General features: G+C 33.3%; 1 protein-coding gene and 1 long non-coding RNA gene across 2 annotated transcripts in view; both read right to left on the bottom strand.

Annotated features, from left to right (window-relative positions):
- Nucleotides 1-25,053, bottom strand: part of LOC140055362 (uncharacterized) — a 119,458-nt gene that overhangs the window by 50,599 nt on the left and 43,806 nt on the right. The gene's annotated exons all lie outside the window — the stretch shown is intronic.
- Nucleotides 1,480-23,682, bottom strand: LOC140054791 (dual specificity protein kinase TTK-like). Its single transcript, XM_072099883.1, has 22 exons — nt 23,673-23,682; nt 23,376-23,592; nt 23,138-23,244; nt 22,379-22,628; nt 21,790-21,900; nt 21,513-21,628; nt 20,906-21,122; nt 20,265-20,371; nt 19,580-19,766; nt 19,015-19,179; nt 18,340-18,615; nt 17,630-18,014; nt 17,315-17,395; nt 16,725-16,885; nt 16,227-16,378; nt 15,532-15,752; nt 14,796-14,972; nt 14,523-14,604; nt 13,719-13,852; nt 13,500-13,565; nt 12,939-13,133; nt 1,480-2,822 (listed from the first exon to the last, which is right to left on the bottom strand). The coding sequence occupies exons 1-22, from the start codon at nt 23,680-23,682 to the stop codon at nt 2,784-2,786; spliced, it is 3,456 nt and encodes a 1,151-aa protein (XP_071955984.1). The 3' UTR covers nt 1,480-2,783.

Below are 25,053 nucleotides of genomic sequence, written 5' to 3' on the forward strand. Positions count from 1 at the left end.
CTTAAATATAAATATGAAAGAAATAAATGTTTATTTCAACCATTGAACACGCTATGAAGTGCGTAGTTCGTCGCGATCATACTTTGTTGGGGGCCTAGAAAATATAAAAGTTACCGTACCGCCATGGTTCCTAAATATAGTTGTTTGTTGTTAATCAAAAGTACTTCACTGTTAAATTAATACTGATCTTGTTCTAATAATTAACGATTACAATTATTTTTCATGTATATAGTCCTGATGCGTACCCTAAAAAGTGTTGTAAGAAAATGGAAAGTGATATCAATGCGCAAAATTTCGTCTGCTCCTCAAATACTCTCTTGTCATTGACCAATATTTAGCCTTTGTTACCCAGACGTGTGCAACTCGACTTCATTAAGTCGAACTGCAAACTTCGACTACTTCGTTTTTGAATCGAATTTGAAGTAATAGCTCGAACTATACGACTTTTTCAAGTCGAACTTCGAACTACGACTAAAGTCCGGTTTAAGAATACGGGCGAGAATCTTTACAATGAGCAATTGTGTTTACTGAAGTATGGGTGAAGATTTTACAAAAATAGCAGGACAAATCAAAACAATATAAAACTGAAGTGTTATCATCTGTTTCCTTTTGCTATATTATAACAATAATATTTGCTATACGTCAACATGATATATTTCTTCGTTTTCCTCAAACATACGCCCGTATTCTTAAACCGGACTTTAGTCGTAGTTCGAAGTTCGAGCCGGTCAGTCTAATTATCGAAAACAACCGAAAATAAGCAAAAACAACCGAAAACAACCATAAACAACCGAAAACGAACCGAAAACAAAATAAAACAATCTAAATACCGAAAACAAATTTGTATAATATTTTTTTAGGGACTATAAAGTATACTTAAAACAAGCTCACGATAAAGGATTCACAATAAAATCTATTTAGATTACCGTAGTCGAGTAAATAACGTTTTTATCCTTAATCACTTCAGTATCACTTCGAAAACCGGGGACGAAAACGCAAAGTTAGGTAAAATCATGCTTTGTTTTTTAAAAGACTAAAAACGAAATGTGTTTATAGATTTTGTAAGTAAATGTATTCTACGGTGTATTTCATTGAATTTGTACGATTTTGAGTTGTATTTTGTGCACACTACCATTTACTGAATTTTACAATTTATATGCACCACTATCTCTATAAGTATTACAAAATACAGTAAAAATAATATGTTTTTATTAATAAATAATAATATAGTCAGATTTATATTATAGCGCATATAAACGATGTCTCTATGTGCTCGATAATAAAGAGAAAGAGATTAAAAATCATGCATTTATATAAATTTATCATAGTTTAAGTTTAAACTTGACTGATGTTATAAGTTTGATAAATACACATTTGATTATCTCATAATCAATAGATAATTTTAAAGCCCACCATTTTGATTTGGTTGGTTGGTTTTGACACACAAAAGAATTACATAGATGAATACACAGTGTTAAATTGTTTTTATTATTCTGTCTTGATTGATTAAAAGAAGGAACTAGATGTCACATTGATGATAGCTACCTTACTGAATACAGTATTTCAACTTAATTATAAAACAATAACTTTAAATCTGTAAACAGCATTGCTTAGAATGACCTGTTCTTATAACAAGAAGCACACTATATCTACTAGTTTATTGATAATGTATAATATATAGTTTAGTTATTAAAGATATAAAACATAATGTAAACTAGTATTAAACATTACTGGTATTATACTGGTCCACTATACGCTGTCTGTGCACTGTGTAATAGGATAATATGAAGGAAGTACAGTAGGCCTATTTGGCATAGTATAGTGAGGGTGGCAGTGGAGTAGGCAATACGTAATTGTTCTGCTTGCATTTATCTAAAAATACACATTGGTTAAAACTAATTGACAATATTTCAAAAACTATATTGATACTAGTGTCTTGATCTATACTGTATAGTGAATAACAACCATCTGTTTAAAAATCTGAACAAAAAAAAACACATTAAGTTGTATAAATGTTTATCTTACAATAGTATTATATTAAAGTTTTAAAAGCCAATGTCAAATGATAAATCATAAAATAATTTATCCACGCATTCTGTAAATTGGTGAGTTACTCGCTGTTCGATGCGTATGAAATTAAAACAGATATACCGTATTGTTTCTAATAAATAAAAAGGGGGGGGGGGCGTTTATTGGAGGTAAATTTCAACACCCAAAATTACCTGAACAGGCTGCTTTAAAACAGTTAAAAAGTTTGTTATTTGTTGAAAAACAATTTAATGTGCAAGCTATATCTAGGCCATATTCCGTTTGCTACAGTAGTTATTTGAACAGCAATAAGTTCATCGCTAGTGGGTGAAATAAATATATTTTCTTTTATTACCAATCTAACGCTCCTATATGGACTGGATACACATGCAATTCTATTTGAGCACTCATTACAATATGGAAACAATCTCAGAGCGGGCGTTTATTAGGAAACAATACGGTAGGTATTCATGTGTAGAACATATAGCATATAGCATAACATAGCATTTGTATAGTGCAGAACAAAAGCTCATGAAGCTTAAATTAAAACATGGAGGTATAAAATTAGAATAATTAAATTTTATACCTCCATGATTGAAGGGTTATTTTTTCAATGAACTCCAAGTGCAAACAAGTTTTTAATTCATCTTGTACATGTCATAATATTACTGTATTTCATATATTTCTTTGCAATTGTAGTAGTGCATTAAAATATTACTGTTGAAAATGAATTAATTTACCTATATCAGTATCTGTCATTGGTTTACCATACTTTCTCTCATGGCAAAATTTTCCTGTAAAAAAATAAAAAAAAAAAAAAAATTTAATTTAGTACTGGACATTGACACTGGTTACAGCCGACACTTAACACTAAAAAGTAAGAAAACAAAAGTTAGTAAATCACAGATAATGATTATCTCGTTAAACTGTATGGGGTTTCAGGAAAATTAACTGTGCACAGAATTATTTTACAATGCTTTTTATAGTTAGCTTACACAAAATCTAGACTTCCTTTTGGCATAAATTATTATCCAATATTTCCGTATACAACAATATTCAACAATATTCTTCCTTGTTAAACCTATGCTTCCTTATATTATTAAAACACACTAAATGCAAACAGCACTTCAGTCTTTGAGCAAATTAGCAATTTAGATAATTGGATTTAACCAAACTGCATCAATACACAGAGGTTTTTTAAAGATGACCCTAAAATTCATTTTGGTAGTGAACTGCTTGTTGATATTCAGACATGGAGGAGCTTCAAGAAGTTTAGTAATAATTAGTGCTAAGTTTCACTACTCATCAACAAGTAAGGTAAACATTACAATCATACCAGTAATAAAACGACAGAATGTTGAGCGATTAGGAAAATATGTAACAGTTAAATGTCCACTTTTCATTTCGTTTGGTTCTAATCAAGGACTATACGCATGTCACTTTGATGATAATATTCAAAAAACTATTTATACACGGCCGGGTGTGAAATATACCACATCTCGACCAGATCTTGTAAAACTCTATTGTGACGGATTAAGGGACATCGTTGAAGGAGAGGAAGTACACATTTCATGTGATTTGATCAAAGAGTCTGACTATGACCAACATGAAGTAACAACTATTTGGGTTCAAGGAAATCACAACATTACACAGACTCATCGTATAGATACTGACATTACAATTAATCTGACTTTTAAAGGTTTTTATTCTGGAGACGGGGTGTTTTGGTACTGTATTTCATTTGAGAATAGCATTAATTGCTATGAATTGTTTATGACAGTTTATCCCCAATTAATGGTAGAGGTCAAAGGTGTATATGAAAATTCTGAAGTTGATGTGAACAATAATTGCTTCAAGTGTTATGCACAAGGTGGACCTGGTAAGATAATTTTAAATTGGAGTTTGAATGGAGTGGAATTGCAGTATCGGTTCTATGAAACTGATGAAAGATGCTTTGGAAATTTACCAGCTGGTAACTACACTGTTAAGTGTCTGGTGAGTACTGATGTTCAGAACAGATCTGATGAGATAACATTCACAATTGAAGATGCCAGGCTAGTAGCAATGACAACATATAAAAAAATCATTAATGAAGCCATGTCAGACAGAATGACAACATCTAATAAACTGATTATAACACTGGTAACAAGTACAATGGTGATTGCACTTGTATGTATGGTGTTGTGTTATTATATTAAGAAGAAATATACCAGCATACCACAACCTGTTGTGTACTATCAAAGAGACAGAGACCCATCTGGAAGTGAGTATTCTGATGAACATACCAACATGGCTGAAACGATTTATGATGCAATTAATGATACAGTAGAACATATTGAAACTGCAGTTTGATCTTCAGACTCTCAAACACTTTGTACTAACAATAACATCACATAAAAGAATGTTATTATTGTTGTCGTTATTGTCATTATTTGCCGCCATCATTATTACTGCCCCAGCGTGTGTATACTGTACATGTACAATAGTAGAGTAAGGTTTATGATACAACATGGGACTCTTCAGAAAAAAGATTGAGAATGTCTCAACACTTCAGTTGTTAGCAACTTCTGGAGTGATGATGACGAGGAGGCAGAGAATTCTTAACCTTTTTAGGAATCTCATGGTGCACTACAAAATTCATTTTACTAAAATTATTGTTTAGTATTTAAATGTAAAAAAAAGCCTGCAAATTTCTACTGTACTAAAATATTTGAATACGGTACTTGTTATTTTTAAACTATTTGAATCTACAACATTTATCAGATCACCTAAGATGTAAGCCTAAAATATTAATATACTTCCTTAATATACTAAAACATAGTATGCGTATATAACAATTTATGCAGGATGTGAAAAGGGTATTAAGACGTAAAACGCAAAAATATTATTATACAGTTGTATTAATACACTAAAACATAGTGGTTTTGACAAATTGGAATGCGAAAGCCTATAATATTTGAGCTACTTCCTTATTAGTAATACAGTAGTAATATAATACAACTAAACAATTTTATTATAATTATTGGCAATTAGTACAGATATTAGAAAACACATAGAAATATGTATGCAAAAGATTTTCCAACATAAACTGTTGGGTGGGTTTTTACTACAATTTATATTGTCTTACAAACATGTATGTATATATTTTTTTACTAGAATATATAATACATCGTATTTTGTATTTTTTTAACCCGAATAATACATTGCCATTGAAATGAATTAGGGGACTTGGAGAAAGAGGTAGTTTTCTAGTTTAGATGATTACCATAATAGTGTATGTAATATTCCACCCATTCAAAAAATTCAGAAACAGTATTGATCATATTAAACTTAATTAGTGTAAATATACTGTACAAAAAAATCAACAATAAATTCAGTATGTATGTTGTTATTGTTTCATGCGTGTGAACTTTTTACCAAAGTTTTGTTATTATTAGCGAAAACCAAACTAGAAATATATATATATATTCTTCCTTGTTGTCATAGTACAAACCGAAGCTTTCTGTATAAAAAATAAGCACAATTAAAACAATTTAATTGAAGAAAATAAATGAGTAACTCTTTAATCTTTGGCCAAAAATTATCAACATATAGAGACTTTTTTAGGAGGACTTTATAACTCCTTACCATCATACTACAAACATTTATACAAGTATAATGGTGTTAAGACTTACAGGCTCAATATTTCAAATTGAATTTTAGATAAATAGTTGTGAGATTACTCAGCACCAGTGCGCCCTCATGGACTGGCGTTGTTTGTTCGTTGTGGCTGTGATTTCCATGTTGTTTGTATTGAGTTAACTCAATATATTGACAGTTATTAAAATACATTATTCGCATTACATCAGTCTATGTGTGATCTGTAGCATATAACCATCAACCTTATTGGCGCAGCGAAAACCAAAACACAATTTAACACTGTATTTCATGTTGGCATCATATAAACCTAGACTTTCACACAAATAAAAAGAAATCAAAAACACTAATTCTGTCTCTGCTGATGATGATAACATCAAGAATTTAGAAGTTGGCTTTTTACAAACTGGTTATAGAGACGTTTTTAAAGATGTGGTATTTTTTTATCATCATTATTTTAATTGTTTCTGGCACTGGGTAATATTTATACTTGTGTGTGTGGTATGTTGTGACAAATGTAAAAACATAACAACAAAACACAACCTGCTATATACTATCAAAGAAACAGGGACTCAATGGCCAGTGAGAATTCTTTCTACAGACCAACGTCAATGAAGGACTTTACTGTGCAATTAATGAGTCACCAGAACATGTTGGAAATGCCTAAATGATACACTGTGGTTTGGAAACAATTGGTTTATAACAAAGCAAGTAGTGAGAACAAAACAATATAAATTGATATTATATTATTGCATTGTAATGATGAAGAAATGAATAAGAACATTGCAATGGTATGTTTAGACCTACTTACTTGCATATCATTTATAGTGAAGCACTTCTTAATTAGCATTGTTACAGCAATACAACGCTTTGTGATCAATTTGATGATTGGTTGTTGATTAGACTTAGGTGTTGTGGAGTAAGGTGCAGGATTGGTCCTTTTGGAGTTTTTACGCTTAGATAACTTAAAGTCAGTTTTGGAGAAGGTGGAAATCTTTCAGCTTTCTCTACTTACCTACTTCAGACGCTGTGTACAATGCAAAACCATACATTTGGAGGCTTGCAAAAAGCACTAGGGTTTTAGTCATCCTGCTCTCATCAGTATTTTTTACTATATTAAAAACTTGAACATTTATACTAAATAGTTAACAGGCTATGCATATCTAAACTGCCATATACACAGTGCACTAGCTAAGTCTAAAGTACAGTATTATGAAACATTTTTATAAAACATGTTACTTTACAGTTAATGTCCAAATTAATAAAACAATTATTAGTAACTTAGATGAAACAATATAATAATGATGTCACATGTTTAACTAACTGTATTGTGTATTGAAATTTCTTTCTTTATCTTTCTTTTGTTATCAGTGAAAACCGAAATAAAAACTTTAGAAATTACAAAATTAGTTTTGATTATAAAAACTATTATTATATTAGTATATTCTTCCTTGTAATATAGAAGAAATATTAACACCTCAGCAGTCCTGATGTCAGTCTTTGTCTACAGGACTTGGTTTTCCACAAACTGCATCAACACTAAAGTTTTTAAAGATGGTTTTGACATTTCTGAATATCACGATTGTATTGGTGACCTATTTGTTGATATTCAAACCTGGATCTTCCAAAAAGTTGGTAAAATTTGACAGAGTATTTTATTACTCAATATACCTCAAGCACAATGTGAATATTAAACCATCAAGTAGATGGGACACCATTAACTTGTCTGGAAAGTATGTTCAAGTTAAATGTCCACTTTACATTTCTTTTGTTGACCAACAAATATACACATGTCATGATGATCATAATTTACAATATTTGCGACCTTCATCAGGTATAAACGAGACCAGGCATCAACCAAAGCATGTGAAACTTTATTGTGAAGATATGAAAGACATCATTGAAGGAGAGGAAGTACACATTCAATGTGATTTTATCAAAAAAGATGACAACATCCAATATGAAGTGACAATTGGTTGGATCCAAGGAAAGCACAACATTACACAGACTCATCATCTAGATACTGACGTTGGAATTTATCAGACATTAAAAGGATTTCATTATGGAGAAGGCATATTTTTGTTCTGTTTTTCAAATATTAATCATTACACCGGGTGCTACACATTGATATTGATGGTTCACCCTCAATTAAAGGTAGAGGTTCAAAGGTTGTATGAAACACCTGAAGTTGATGTGAACCAGAATTGCTTCAAATGCTATGCTGAAGGTGGATCTGGTGACAAGATAATTTATCATTGGAATTTGAGAGGAGAGGAATATCAGTATCAGTATTACAATGAAACTGATGAAAGATGCTTTAGTAATTTATCAGCTGGTAACTACACTGTGAAGTGTCTGGTGAGTACTGATGTTCAGAACAGATCTGACGAGATAGGATTCATAATCAGAGTTGACATGCTAACAGACATGACCTCCAAAGATGACATGCCAACAGCCACAAAGGCAACTAAGAAGGCCAACACAATAATCATTATACTGGTAACAAGTACTATACTGATAGTTTTGCTTGTGTTTGTTGTGAGTTGTTATAAAAACCAGAAGAAACATCACAACACACCTGTACCTGTTGTGCACTATCAAAGTAATAATGACACAATTAGTGTTGGCGACACAATTAGTGTTGGTGACACTTCTGAGGTTTTACAACTGATGACAGAAAATGAGATTTACTGTTCAGTTGATGATAACATAACAGAACAAGCTGAAAATTCACATGAGAGCTGTGACACTGTGATTGAAAACAAAAGGTTACAAAATGCAAGAAATGAGAACAGAGAGACAGCAGAACAGACTGACTATGTTAGCTGTGACCCTGTGATTGAAAACAAGAGGTTACAAAATGCAAGAAATGAGAACAGAGAGACAGCAGAACAGACTGACTATGTTAGCTGTGACACTGTGATTGAAAACAAGAGGTTACAAAATGCAGGAAATGAGAACAGAGAGACAGCAGAACAGACTGACTATGTTAGCTGTGACACTGTGATTGAAAACAAGAGGTTACAAAATGCAAGAAATGAGAACAGAGAGACAGCAGAACAGACTGACTATGTTAGCTGTGACACTGTGATTGAAAACAAGAGGTTACAAAATGCAAGAAATGAGAACAGAGAGACACCAGAACAGTCTGACTATGTTAGCTGTGACACTGTGATTGAAAAGAAGAGGTTACAAAATGCAAGAAAAGAGAACAGAGAGACAGCAGAACAGACTGACTATGTTAGCTGTGACACTGTGATGGAAAACAAGAGGTTACAAAATGCAAGAAAAGAGAACAGAGAGACAGCAGAACAGACTGACTATGTTAGCTGTGACACTGTGATTGAAAAGAAGAGGTTACAAAATGCAAGAAAAGAGAACAGAGAGACAGCAGAACAGACTGACTATGTTAGCTGTGACACTGTGATTGAAAAGAAGAGGTTACAAAATGCAAGAAAAGAGAACAGAGAGACAGCAGAACAGACTGACTATGTTAGCTGTGACACTGTGATGGAAAACAAGAGGTTACAAAATGCAAGAAATGAGAACAGAGAGACAGCAGAACAGACTGACTATGTTAGCTGTGACACTGTGATTGAAAACAAAAGGTTACAAAATGCAAGAAATGAGAACAGAGAGACAGCAGAACAGACTGACTATGTTAGCTCAGACACTGTGATGGAAAACAAGAGGTTACAAAATGATGATTTGGAAATTATTGCAGAAAATGAGATATACCATTCAATTTATGATAATAATATAGAACAGGCATAAATAATACCGAAAAACACTAAAATATTTTGTACTAGAGTCTCAATAACTTGAACTCTATAAAGCAAACGTTTGTTCTCTCATACATTATGATACACTATTTTAATGTCAACAACTTCCTGTTACGTTTGAGATACATTTTATATTCTCAACTGAAGTGAAAAAGAGCAATAAAACTGGAAATGAAATATCGTGTGAAATTAGAGTTAACAAGAATGAATTCCTGGTGTATTTGGACAAAATAATTCTACCAAATTAAAATTAAAAACAAGAACCAGAGGTCATATTTTAAAAATAAAAAAATCAACAATGCAGAACTAGGAACAGGCAAAATCCATTTTTATTCAGAGCCATTAATAACTGGAATTCTTTACCCGGACATGTTGTGGAAGCCAACACAATAAACCAATTTAAATTAGTATTGGAGAAATAGCTAACCACCCAATGAAGTACGACCCTTACATCAAATGCACGCGAGAAGTAATGAGGGGCAAACAAATACCACCGCTTTCAGCCTCTACACCTAAATAAACCCAAGTAAGTAAGTAAATTGTTCTGAATAACTACTGCAGAACATTCTGAGTACAGTTTTTACTCTCTCTATGATTTTATCTGAACACTTTGCCTGGCTAAATTTAGCATTTTACATACTAATAAATTAACAGTAATATTTGTTAGTATAAACAGTTTTTGAGTTAATTAAGATATAAGGAAGAAAAGCAAAGAGACTATGGAGCGGCTATTCCTGAATATACAATACTAAGTATCGTAGATTTAAATTATAAATTTTAGGCGATCTTGTTAAATGTCAAGCACCAATAGCCTGCCACGTTTCAATTTTACACAAAATTGCTTTCAATATCGGTGAAAACATAAATAAAATCTGTTTTCAATCAAAACAAAAGGTTCTGTATAAAAATATCCACAAAATTAGTTTTGATTAGTAAAACTAAAACATAAAGTATATTCTTCTTCCTTGTTTCAATATTATAAACTGTGACTTTCTGTATTTTATTCACACTAACAGTAACACATGAAATGTAAACACCACTTCAGTCTTAAGCTACAACAGGACCTGGAATTTCTGCATCAATACATAGAGAAGTTGTTTAAGATGACTTTGAAATTCCCTAATATCATGTTTGTAATGGTGAACTGCTTGTTGATATTCAGACGTGGAGCTTCAAAAGAGTTGGTACAATTCGAAAGGGAGTTCAAATATGGAGCATACCTCAAGTCAAGTGTAGAAATTAAACCATCGGGTAACCTGTACACGATTAGTTTGTCTGGAAAGGATGTCATAGTTAAATGTCCACTTTACATTTCTTTTTTCCAAGAAGGAATATACACATGTCAAGATGATTATAATTTACAATATTTGATAGTTTCATCAGGTATAAACTGGAATATTAGCCCTCAACCAAACATTGTAAAACTTTATTGTGATAATATGAATGGCATCATCGAAGGAGAAGAAGTAAACATGTCATGTGACATCCGGAAATATGACAACATCAAATATGAAGTGACAATTGGTTGGATCCAAGGAAAGCACAACATTACACAGATTCATCGTACAGATACTGACACTGTTACAATTAATCAGACTTTAAAAGGTTTTCATTCTGGAGAAGGGGTATTTTTCTACTGTATTTTAAATAATTATTACACCAGATGCTACACATTGATATTGATGGTTCACCCTCAATTAAAGGTAGAGGTTCAAAGGTTGTATGAAACATGTAAAGTTGATGTGAACCAGAATTACTTTAAGTGCTATGCAGAAGGTGGATCTGGTAACAAAACAATTTATAAATGGAGTTTGAATGGAGAGAAATTCAAGAATCAATATTACAATGAAACTGATAAAAGATGCTTTAGTAATTTACCAGCTGGTAACTACACTGTGAAGTGTCTGGTGAGTACTGATGTTCAGAACAGATCTGAAGAGATAACATTCACAATAAAAAATGACAAAACCTCCAATGATATTCCTACAAAGACAACTCCACAAAAGGCCAATAAAATAACCATAATACTGGTAACAAGTAACATTATACTAATAGTTTTACTTGTGTGTGTTGTTATGAACAACAAAAGAGGAAACATCACAACACACCTGTACCAGTTGTGCACTTTCAACGAAACATTGACACAATTATTGCGAGTAACACAGTTGTAGAAAATGAGATGTATTATTTAACTGATGATAATATAGCAGAAGAGGTTGAAAATACATATGTTAGCTCTGACACTATTATTAAAAACAAGAGGTTACAAAATGCAAGAAATGAGAACAGAGAGACAGCAGAAAATAAGTCCCAATAACTCATTACAGTAAATAGTATTTGATCTCAATAAAACACAGAAAAAGATTTACAGTATCTTATGAAATGGAATGAATTCCTGAATTAATTTGTTTTTGGACAAACATAATTCTGAAACTAAAATTAAAATTGTACTGGAGTCCAAATAACTTGATTAATGAACAGTAACTGCAAAAAATGTTATTCTATGCTTCTATCTATCTAACACTTTGCTTCAAGGATATAATTGATCAAATGTAAAGTCTCTAATATAAATTTATTTTAATATGTTGGTTAGTTAAGTTTTAAATATTATAAACAGAAAATGCTACTGTATCATAATAATAATTGAATAATGCTAAACACAAAACACACAGAAATGAAAATAAAATAATGTTTTTGATTTTACAATTTTTGACGGATAGGTAGAAGGGGTGTGGAAGGGTTAGTATAAGGCTGGTGGAGGGGTTGGTAGAAGGGTTGTGGAAGGGTTAGTATAAGGCTGGTGGAGGGGTTGGTAGAAGGGGTGTGGAAGGGTTAGTATAAGGCTAGTGGAGGGGTTGGTAGAAGGGTTGTGGAAGGGTTAGTATAAGGCTGGTGGAGGGGTTGGTAGAAGGGGTGTGGAAGGGTTAGTATAAGGCTGGTGGAGGGGTTGGTAGAAGGGGTGTGGAAGGGTTAGTATAAGGCTGGTGGAGGGGTTGGTAGAAGGGGTGTGGAAGGGTTAGTATAAGGCTGGTGGAGGGGTTGGTAGAAGGGGTGTGGAAGGGTTAGTATAAGGCTGGTGGAGGGGTTGGTAGAAGGGTTGTGGAAGGGTTAGTATAAGGCTGGTGGAGGGGTTGGTAGAAGGGGTGTGGAAGGGTTAGTATAAGGCTGGTGGAGGGGTTGGTAGAAGGGGTGTGGAAGGGTTAGTATAAGGCTGGTGGAGGGGTTGGTAGAAGGGTTGTGGAAGGGTTAGTATAAGGCTGGTGGAGGGGTTGGTAGAAGGGGTGTGGAAGGGTTAGTATAAGGCTGGTGGAGGGGTTGGTAGAAGGGGTGTGAAAGGGTTAGTATAAGGCTGGTGGAGGGGTTGGTAGAAGGGTTGTGGAAGGGTTAGTATAAGGCTGGTGGAGGGGTTGGTAGAAGGGTTGTGAAAGGGTTAGTATAAGGCTGGTGGAGGGGTTGGTAGAAGGGTTGTGTAGGGTGAAACCACCATTATACCTTATCATTGGATTCGTTTCTGTGTTTGCTGCTTGCCATTCCTTGTTTCATGTCCCCTTGTGTCTTATAAACATCAACCATATTCACTGATTGTAGAGGCTGCCTACTAGCAGACCTTGCTTGCTTCGTTGGCGGTTGAGATAATGGGGGCGCCATCTCCAAGACTGGCGTAGCAGGAGGATCACTACCTAAAATCTAACAAAATCGCAGAAAACATTTTAGATGTAGATACTAGAAATGCATGTATTAAGCTATAGAGCCATGGCAGATTGGGTGAATGCTCAAATCTAACCTACTCTGAGAAAATGTGTGTGTAAATAGCTAGAGCGCCATGCCAGATTGGGTGAATGCTCAAATCTAACCTACTCTGAGAAAATGTGTGTGTAAATTTATACGGGGTAATAGCTTTTTAATTTTGGCATTTTCTCTTTACTTATATTTTAATTATGTACAGCCTGCTTATATAAGAATGAACTATTATTACAATTTTATTGGAGATATTAATAAAAACTTTTTGTGAAGCACACAATTCTTATCAATTCTATTTTAATGTTTACTTACTCTTTGATCGACCTCGGTTGATACTTCAGCCAGACCATTTCCTTTCTGAAGTTGTTCAATCAACACCTATGGAGACAGAAATTTTTTTTTCACATTGGGATGTCGTTGGGCAGGGTGTGGTTGGACAGGGTGAGGTGGGCAGTGTGTGGTTGGACAGGGTGTGTCATGAAAAACAAGTATATTTTGACTAAATGGTAATTAGAAGTGATTAAACGATACCTTGGCATTTGATATTGCACTCATACTTCTAGGAGAATGAACTCGTACTGACGACAGCTGACTGATCAACGCTTGCAGTTGATTGGATGATAGTTGACAGGTTCCAGAGTCAGATAAACTTCTACATTCTTCATCTACACCAAGAAGCACACATTAAATATAAGTTGTACTTTTAAAAACATTATTACATTCTGGCAATGATGTTGAGTAAAATAAAGTAATGTATTATGCGACTGTATAATGTCATTAACTTAAATATCAGCTATTTAGCAGAACTATTAGAGAGGTTTCGCAATCTTACGAATACGATAACGAAAACGGATACGTCACGCACACGTATTCGTAAGCCATAAAAAATCTGTTTCACATGGCAAAAAAATATTGAGGCGCGTCCAAAATATGACTGCGGTAAATTTGAGTGAAGCGCAGGTGGTACGTGTTGCTTGGTGCTTGGCTGCCTAGGCCTAGCGTAACATCAAAGCGAGTGATGGCCTTACAAACTGCTATTTATCAAAATTGACTTGGCATTTTAGTAAATTACTTTAGTAAATTACTTTCAATAAATCTATAATTATATTATAATCATGAATCATTCCTGATTCAAATGCAAAATGTGCAAAATAGATCATGAAATATGAAAAGGGGATCAGCTCTAAAGTTTCACAAAGTATGACGTATCCGTTTTCGTATTCGTAAGGTTGCGAAACCTCTCTATTATCATAATCTACTCAAGGATTGACACACAAGCAACAGCTGTCAAATTTTAATTGTTTTATTATTGTAAAGATCGACATAATATCTTACCTGGAGTCTTTTTCACCAGGAATGGATGCTCCAACAGTGTATCAATGGATGGACGGTGTTTTGGGTTACGAATCAAACATTTCTAATCACAAATAAACAGTTGATAAGTTTTATGCTATGATTTAGGTCATATAATGCAAAAGTAAAACATGTCACAGAAATAATAACTGAATTAAAACAATTTGAAAGGTTTCTGAATTGGGGTTAGGGTCAACAAAAAATGTAAGGATGCAAAGATTTGCCAATTTAGCAACAAATATGAGTGTGGTTTACCTGCAATACATCGTGAAGATCTTTATTACTAATGGCTGGAAAGTGTATTTCTTGATGAGGGTCAATAATAGCCTGTAACTTCATCAATCCATTGGTGATGTGTTGGAATGGTGTTTTGCCATACACCATGTAGTAAAGTATACAACCTAACGACCATACATCACTCCGACAATTTATCTGAAAAAACAAATTTGTCAATTACAGGATGGGAATCACATGCTGTCTAAAGCCTACACTATCAAACTTTATGTGACCAAAAAAATGTGATGGACCCATATATGGACATGATGTCATATCACTACCATATTTGGGCATATCACTACCATATTTGGACACATCACACTTTTTATGTCAAACTAGTTTGATAGTGTAGACAGAGCTTAAAACTAAGACTCCTATGAGTGACATTATTTTGGGCAGTGAGAAATATCCTGGTACTGTGACAGGATTTGAACCCAGGACCTTGCAATTGGTATGCAAACATATTAACCGCCACTCTATAGTGCCAGTCAAATTTTTTCAGTTTTTGTTTAAACAAAATGTACTGATTTAGCAAGTGTATTATGTATTATTACAGTAGGAGCATGAAAAGCATACACAAAAATTGAGCAAAATAATAAGTTTATTTTACCAACAGCTGGTTAAAGCACGTAAACTCACCAATTACAGGAATGGTAAACTTGGGGCCATGTTACAAACCAAGTTTTTTTTTATGCTTAGGAAGTGAAGTAGTTACCTTAAGCCTTGGTTTTCGGCGGCCAGATGAGTCGATTGGAGGAGGGGGAGAGGTGTCCTGGATTGCCTCAGGGGACATGTAATTTAGGGTGCCAATCTGTTGATCTCTTAACACACTAGTCTGGTCCACCTGAATTGCATTTGCAATGCCAAAGTCAATCAGTTTTAACGTAGCTTCTACAAATAGGAAGTTGGCTGGCTTCAGGTCACTGTGTACAATCCCTGTAGGAACAATTGTAAATATTACTACCGTATGAGAATCTGGACAAATTAGCATAGGTCTTCTGCAGTCCTCCATTCTTTCCCACAGAGTGTATTGGGTTCCTTTAGTTGTGTTCACATTACATTACAATTACCAGATTTTTCTTTATTAAAGAGAGAGCTTATGATGGTTTATGGTTTAAAGCTCTGTCTACACTATCAAACTAGTTTGACAAAAAAAGTGTGATGTGCCAAAATATGGTAGTGATATACCCCAATAATATGGTAGTGCAATGACATCATCATGCCCATATATGGGCAGATTACATTTTTTTGTCATATTAATTTTGATAGTGTAGACAGCGTTTAGTAGAAATGGTCACTGTCATTAAATATATAATGAAACACAATTAACAAAAATTTAGATGAGTATTGTAAAATTCAAGTATATAAAAGAAAAATGAAAGCATGGATATACAGAAAAGGACGACAAACCTTCTTGATGTATGACGTTGACGGCTTCAAGCATCTCACGCCAATAAAATCGTATCTTGTCCTCGCTAATGTTCTTGTTACGTCGTAAGAATGTGGATAAATCTATGCTACCACATTCCATCACCATTACAATGAACGAGTCTGTTAACTCACTGTATAAACAAAAGTTCATTACATAAACATCTTCTTTTTTTTTTTAAATGTCTTTAAGATACTGTATATAAATCCTTTGTTTAATGATCTTTATACATATTTATTAATTCAATCATTTGTCTGTATATTGGCATATTACACCAAATTCAGAACTTTGCTTTAAAGGCACAACTATTAGGCTCAGTCTACATTATCAAACTATTTTGACAAAAAAGTGTAATGTTCCCAAATATGGTAGTGATATGACATCATCGTGTCCATATATGGGCACATCACATGTGTTTGTCAAATAAAGTTTGATAGTGTAAACAGAGCTTAATAGATAATGATGATTGAATTACTTACAAATCATAGAGTTTAATAATCTTTTCTGTTTTCTTCTGAAGTTGTGTAAGCAACGTAATCTCATTGATGTATCCTTGTTTTGTGAGGTCATCGGCTAACTCTAGGTCGACTCGTTTAATCGCTAGCACGTTCTTTAAGTCTGGACTGTACACTTGGTACACCTGAAGAAAAAAAAATAAATAATAAAGGTCACTGTCACAAATAGATAGGTATCACACATTGAGGACAAATAAATTAATTCAACAGAAGTTTAAAGACATTTTTATTTACAAATTAACAATATCATATATTGAGGATACATTACCGTAACCACTTTAAAATAGGACTGAGCTTTTTAAAAAATGTGATTTATCTTAATAATAAAAGACCAGTAGTGTAACGCAGAGGCCCCTGGTTTCAGGACATTTAAATGGCCCTCCAAAGCTAGAGTACTTGGGCATTTTTCACTTTTTTTCACATATTTTAATACAATTTTTCCCTCTGAGCCCTACTCAGAGGCTCTCATAAGCGCTGGGTTTAGCCAGTGAGCGCTTATAGCTGTTACGCCACTGTACAAGTCAAAGAAAGCTAAATTAATCTGTACAACCCACCTTTGATGATCCTCCCTTGCCTACAAGCTTTAAAATTGTGTACAACTTGTTGTTAACGTAGATAACATTCTTACTTGTGTTCTATAAAAGCAAATCAAAATTGTTGCTTAAACTCTTTCCTTTATGTAAGTAACATAAACATATTTAAAAATAAAACATCAAAACATTTAGAAAATAAAACATATTTAATAAATAAAACATATTTAATAAATAAAACATATTTTATAAATAAAACATATTCTATAAATAAAATATAACACATATTTTATAATCAAAACAAATTTTATAAATAAAACACAAACATATTTCACTTACTTGCATTGGTGGTTGTTGGAAGTTTACCACTGGTGCAGAATGGACAACAGGAGGGGGTTGAACTATAGCTTTCACAGTTACAGGAGGGGTTACAACGGGAGAAGATTTTAGTACAGGAGGTGAAATTACTGCAGGTTTTATTGCTGAAGGAGGAGAAACAACAGGCTTGCTGCTGGCAGTGGCCATTACAGAAGCTGGAATGTCTGGTGGGGTGGTATTAATAGGGAGAGGGGTAAACACAGGGCCATGTGATGGATGAGGGGTGCTTGATGAGGGTGGCAAAACAGCTGTTGAGGCTTTACATGTTGGATGCTGCTTAGATGACATTAGGCTTGATGGTGCAGACACTTTTTGCGAATCTATTTGCATCTCTGATGGTGCTTGGCTGAAATTAAATGTTAGTTATTCCATGAAACTTATTTATTTTAGATAAAAACAGATTAAATAATAAAAGATTGTATTTTACAATTTAACAAATACCAATACTGATTTAAGAAAAAAATTTTTAATTAATTAATTCTAAATCTTAAAGCTCTGTCTTCACTATCAAACTTTATGTGACAAAAAAAATGTGATGTGCCCATATATGTACATGATGATGTCATATCACTACCATATTTGGAAATGTCATTACCATATTTGGGCACATCACACTTTTTGTCACACTAGTTTAGCTTTATGACAAAAATTATATTAAATTTACTAAGTACCTTTTATTTGGACTTAAAAATAGCTTGCATGATGCCCTCTTCTTATCATGTCGATCTGCACCATTATCCTGATTTGACCTTCCCAGCAAACTGAATGTGAGAGACGGTAGTGTGCTCTGGAGCGATGAATCTGTGTTATCGCTTGAATCTGAGCGAGATGAGTGACGATCACTTAGAGGCGCAATCCCGTGTAGCAGGGGTTTGTCATCGTCTTGAACATCTTCTTGTACGTTTGGTAACACATCTCTTTTGACTCGCATCGGAGCACCTAATGACCTAGTTAATGCATAAAGAAGATGTGTGTGAATTTAAATACAAGATGTAACTTGAACTATAAACATATAAACAAATAATGTAAATAATTTAATTCTTTGATTTTAATTGATTTCCCGTTTGATTGTAATCATTTTGTGCATTATACTATTTTGATTATCTTTATAAATTCTATTTATTTTAATTTTAATTGTTATTATTATTGTTGTATTTTTGTGAGGGTCCCTAATTATTAGCTTCCCTCGTAAAATATTGTTGAAATAAATAAATAAAATAAATGTACTGAGACTTAGTTTATAAGCATGATAAATATATATATATATAAATAAAACCCGTAATTGACGAGTTGCACGCTGTGGATGCTTTATGAAATAAAATTAAATAAACTAGTGATAATTCTACCTCATTTTGTGTTTTCCAGCCGTACTTGTACTTGTTACTACAGGTGGTTTTGTTAGCGGAGTGACACATGACTGTTTTGAAGCGCTCTGTGACAGATGTTTTTGTCTCTTCAGCCACATCATCGTGTCTGTTTCTTCTGTTTTATTGTCGCTGGAATTCATCTGCCTAAAACAAAAAAAATAATTTTAAAACGGTAATGAAATTCAAACAAAATATGTGTCGTAGCTTGCTAGGCCAAAATGGTCTCAGTCATTTAACAGATAAAAATTAATGTTATGATTGAAGCACAATTATTTTTTTTCATTTCCAGAGTGAATTTAACATTTCATGGTTTTAGCTCTAAAAAATACAAAATTACAGCGGGTCGAATTGGCACCATTCAAAATAAGTTATGGTTTGGTGGTTAAGGTGCTTGGCTTCCGATACAAGTGTCCCGGGTTCAAATTCTATTTTGTGAGCAGACGAAACAAAAATAAGACCATATAGTATTTATTTGTACATTAAATGTAGTTTGTGACCTGAAATTAGATCTAAAAAATAATACATTTTAAAACAACTATCTTACATGCTATGGCTTGATGATACGGTCTGTTGATTGGTTGCTGCATCGGCTAAAATAATCCCATTGCATTGTGGGTTTAGAATCTTCTCGCCATCTTCTAACCTTGCTTGTGCGGTCTTTAAGTATTCAATTGGAGTTGCTCCGACCTCAATTGCTTTGCACAAAATTCTCCTGCATTTTATTGTATCACCTGTCAAATAATAATATTTTTTAAAACTTAAAGATATATTGTCATAAAAAAATTTCTTTCTCCACATTTTTGTTTAACATACCATTTTAATGTCACATAAAATAGTTCCCTTTGACCAAAAACTGGATCGAAAAAAAAAAATATTTACCTGACTGAAAAAAAATATAATTCAAAGCAAAAAATACTTTAAAAATTGTCTGTCAGAAAATGGTTTTTGGTTAACAAACCTTTTCTTTGAAATTTTATAAGTGAAATAATTATTATTTTTTGTTTTTTTTACAGAAATGAACTTTATTAAAACTGCAAAATGGCCTATTTAAAGTATGACTTTATTAATTTTCATTTTTCATATTTTGGGGGACAACACATCTTTAACTATTCCTTTTTTAAAAATCATTTTTTTATTGTCTTTTTTTTGTAATGTAGCAACGTAAAAAAAAAAAAAAAAAAATGTTGGCATGTAATGAAGACGACAAATGATAACATATGAAGACCAACCGGTATCAAGTTCTAGCTGTGCGGCTGCAATGTGTATTCTTGAGATAAACCTAACATTAGCTCTCGCAAATTTAAACAATCTTCTTGCTTCATCCACATCTTGCGTCCTGTAATTAAACAAATTCACTTACTGGTATCCTGCATACATATCTAGCTGGAGTTGATTTCAGTAATAATTATTAAGTACTTTAGTATCAGCAGATATTCATCAATTCATTACGGGCAACAACAGCCAGGCAGTCAAAAGTACCATTTAGTATAAAGGTAAAGGTGAGTCCCATACATTTATTCTGAACGTAGGACAAATGAGCGGTTAGGAGCTCATGTCACTAAAGCTACACTATATGCCCATATATGGACATGACGACATCATATCACACACCATATTTGGGCACATTACACTTTTTTTTCAATCTAGTTTGATAGTGTAGACAATTTTAGACTTGGTATTTTGTGTTAAGGTATCCCGTTCCTTTCCATGTTCCCCTTTCCACCCTAGTATTTTTCAACCAGGTACTCATTTACATTAGGCTGTCAGTTGTTTTAATACAAATTAAACCTCCTTGGTCTTTCTCTAGTCAAGTGTCCTTATAGTATAGTATTTTATAAAATTATAATTATTTATAAAAAGTATAACTTACGCATTTAGTCTGGCAGAATTAATAAGTATTGTTGCATAGTTGTCATTTTTCTTGTGTTTATAAACTGGAATATCCCTTATTGCTTTATTGTAGATTATATTCAAAGTTGATGCATTGCTGTTTTCTCGTTTCTCAATTACTTTGAGATATTTTAACCAGTCCTCTGGTTTGTTTCCATCTTCAGCAATCCTATTGAGCCAATCTTTGTCAGTAGAACCTTGAAGGGCAAAAAAATGAATGTTTATTTTTGCAATCATTAGTGTAAATGAATTATGAAATATTACATATCTACTACTTGGGGGCGGACACAGAGCCTGGACAGCCTAAAAAACAGTGCTGGTTGTGGTTGAGCGGTTAACCTGTCCACAGCCTAAAGCTTTGTCTACAATATCAAACTAGTTTGCCAGAAAAGTGTGATGTGCCCTGTAGTCGTGTAGTGATATGTCGTCATCATGTCCATATATGGGCACATCACAGACACATAAACTTTGATTGTGTAGACAAAGCTTAAAACATTAAGCTGTACACAGCTATACAGGAGTTTCTGGCAAATTCATAATAATTCATTCAGTACAGCTGTTTTATTGTAAAATAAAAGTTGACTTACAATCTTTAAGTTCGGCAGTTAAGTTCTTTGTCGATGTACTTGATGTACTATTTGCTTTTAACGCTGAAATGCGTTGTTGCAGCGCCAACAATGACGTCGTTGAAGTTTCCAATTTCCTGAATAGATTATAAAAATTATACAAAGAAATTAACTTGGGTTAGAAAATTCTTTAAATTGATTTTTTTATACCAAGGAATTTATACAAAGCTGTAGTACAGCTGTTATAGCTGCTCTTGTAAAACAAGTTGAAATAAATATGCTGTTAAGCTTCAAATACCTTATTTTGTGTGTGGTTGCCAGAGTATTGCTAGCTGATGCATGCTGGGTATCAGGCATTTGTTTCAACATTGAATCTGTATCTTCAGTTATACCACTTGGATTTCGCTGCCTAAGTCAAGAGAAATAATTATCAAGTATCGACCAATATGCTTTGAACGTCCTCAGGAGTGAGAACGGACGATCAAAGCATATTGATCGAAACGTTGAGAAACTCAACATTTCTTTTCAGAACTAATACACTTGATGTACCGCAAACTTTATACCAACATTTGATTTCGCCATGTAAACCTTCAAACAATATAAGTATGGTTTAGTAAAAAATATCACTCTTCTCACGTGTAAAGGGAGTTTATTTAAAAGTATGTACATCACATGAGGTTCTCTTTATTTACACTGTCAGGTCTAGTAGTGGCAAGAGTTAATTTTATTATTTGTTTATCTGTTTTGATATGTAGCATACTACACAATGGTTTACTTCTGCATATTATGAATGGTTTGCTTTGTGAATTTTTAATACGCAACAGAATTCTTCCACTTTAGTGCTTTCCAAATTGAACATTTCTGATCCATTGAAGTTGACTAGTTACCTTTTCTTGAGACTGACAGCAGGATCAACTTCTAAATAGCTTGCTGTGTTTGTGCTATCCTCACTGTGGTCATGTGACGAATACCTAATTTGATGACCTGCCACGTCTGCTATGTTAAGCCCATTGCATTGTGGGTTGAGAATCTTCTCACCAGCTTTTAGACGAGCTAGTGCGGTCTTCAATAACTCAATTGGAGCAGCTCCGACGTCAATGCCCTTGCGTAGAACACTTCTACATTTTAATGTATCACCTGTGTATATGAAGTTATCGTAAACCTTACATTTCAAGTACAATCCTTAGTATTTTATGATTTTACACTCTCTTTGTTATCTTTTTTTTTATCTGTTTATATGAAAATAATGTCATTATAAATTGAAATAAATAAATATGATTTGTAAGCAACTAAGTTAGTAAATCACTAAACTTAAGTCTCTAAAAACGAGAGCTATATATTTAGTACATTTGGATTGTTGCTATCATGATATTCTATTGTTAACTTCAAAAAGTTCTGTTTAAAAAGTATTCTGTAAAATATAAATCACAGAATTAAATGAAACAGCATTTATAATTGTTAGTCAATATTTAAAGCTCTGTCTACAGTATGTATGTGACAAAAAAAATGTGATGTACCCAAATATGGTAGCGATATACTTAAATATGGTAGTGATATGACATCATCATGTCCATGGGCACATCACATTATTTTTTGTCAGTCAGATAAGTGTAGACAGAGCTTAACACAGAATTCACAAAACATACCAATATCAAGTTCCAGCTGGGCAGCCGCAACATGGATCCTTGCAAGAAACCTAATATTAGCCCTGGAGAATTTAAACAATGTTCTTGCTTCATCTACATCTTGTAGTCTAAAAATTAAAGAAATGTATATTCTAAGTTATGTGTACAAGCAATTGAATATTCTATTAGCTGCAAAAGTCCATTTACAAAATTCTTTATTTAGAAAAAAATATTTTAATCGATAAACTTGAAAACTCACGCTCTCAATCGGGCAGAATTGATGAGTATCGTTGCATAGTTGTCATTTTTCTTGTGTTTATAAACTGGAATATCCCTTATTGCTTTATTGTAGATTACATTCAAAGTTGATGCATTGCTGTTTTCTCGTTTCTCAATTACTTTGAGATATTCTAACCAGTCCTCCGGTTGGTTTCCATCTTCAGCAATCTTAAGTAGCCATGATTTATCATTATTAACTGTTGAGAAAAATGATAAGCATATATAATTTTACATTATTAATCAGTTGAGCTGGAGGTACAGAAGGCTACATACATACAATTGCACATTTTTCATTGTAAGGCCTTCCACAATATTGTTTATAGAAATCTACTGTATTTCACTTCTGAAAACCATCCAACAGCAAATGCATGAGGCTAAGGTAATTAAGGCCCTCAGAAAAATCATGGAACTGGGACACGGTTCGAACAAAGAACCCTGGAATTGTTAAATTAGCATGTCAACAACCAAGCCACTATATTAAATAAACATTGATCCGTCTTACAATGTGTAAATTCAGCAGTTAAGTTAGTTGATTTAGTTGTTGATGTACTGGTTGCTTTCAACGCTGACATGCGTTGTTGTAATGCTGACAATGATGTATTCGAATTGGTCATTTTCTGAAAGTGAAATGAAAAAAGAGTGTAAACTTTAACAACAAAAAACAAATTAAAACTAGGCCTAGCCTAATATTAATAATTAATATAATAGTATTAGTAGTAAAAAGTTTAAATTTAATTAATTATTAGAAAATAGGGTTAGCCTAGTTTAAACTAGTTTAACTGGTTTACTTTAGGCCTAGGCTAGTAGTCTAGCCATATGTCGAGATAAGAGGGCTACTACTACTACTACTAGGCTAGGCCTACTACTACAGCACTAGCACATTCCAACACAGTACAGTCTCTACACACACAGACAGGCAGGGGCCTAGCTAGGATAGGCGGCTTATAGTTATACATAAGGGCCAATAGTGATACAGCCTAATCATTCAATATATAAAAAAACTATCTTACGTTTAAAATATCACTTTTGCAGCCTAATAAACCAACTGTTCATCAAAACATTTGACGTTCTACATGGATCGATGCGATTCACCGCCGCCGACAAAACACTGAATTTTTAAAATCATATCTGCCGCCAGTTTAACTCCAGAGGGCGCTATTTATCATTTTTAGACAGAGCCATAATGGCTCTGTTTTTAGAAATTTCACTCTAACGCGACTCTAAAGCTCACCACTATGTCGGTCGTTTGGTTGGTCGGTCTGTAAACACCAACTCAAATTTGCGCACGCGACTGCAGCCATGTATATGGCCTTGTTAGTAGTAGGCCTATTAGCCTCGTGTCCCTATTAATAAGTACTCCATTTTTTTGAAACTCTATTTATGATACCATCGATAATCTCAGCAGAACGTCAATAGGCCTATTGTTTTATATTTTTTTAATTTAACTTAACTTAATTGGTTAAAGTGTTTAATTGTTTAATCATCAAACTTGCAAGCCAATATCAAACTTCAACTAAATATGCACCTGGACAATAAGTTAATTTATTGTTAGTAGGCCTAATCCATTGATATCATAACATCATAATGGAAACTTAAAGCTCTGTCTCTACCACTATCAAACTTTAGGTGACAACAAAATGTGATCTGCCCATATTTGG

The sequence above is a fragment of the Antedon mediterranea genome, chromosome 7 (genome assembly GCF_964355755.1).
Source record: "Antedon mediterranea chromosome 7, ecAntMedi1.1, whole genome shotgun sequence".
In the NCBI taxonomy this organism is placed as follows: domain Eukaryota; kingdom Metazoa; phylum Echinodermata; class Crinoidea; order Comatulida; family Antedonidae; genus Antedon; species Antedon mediterranea.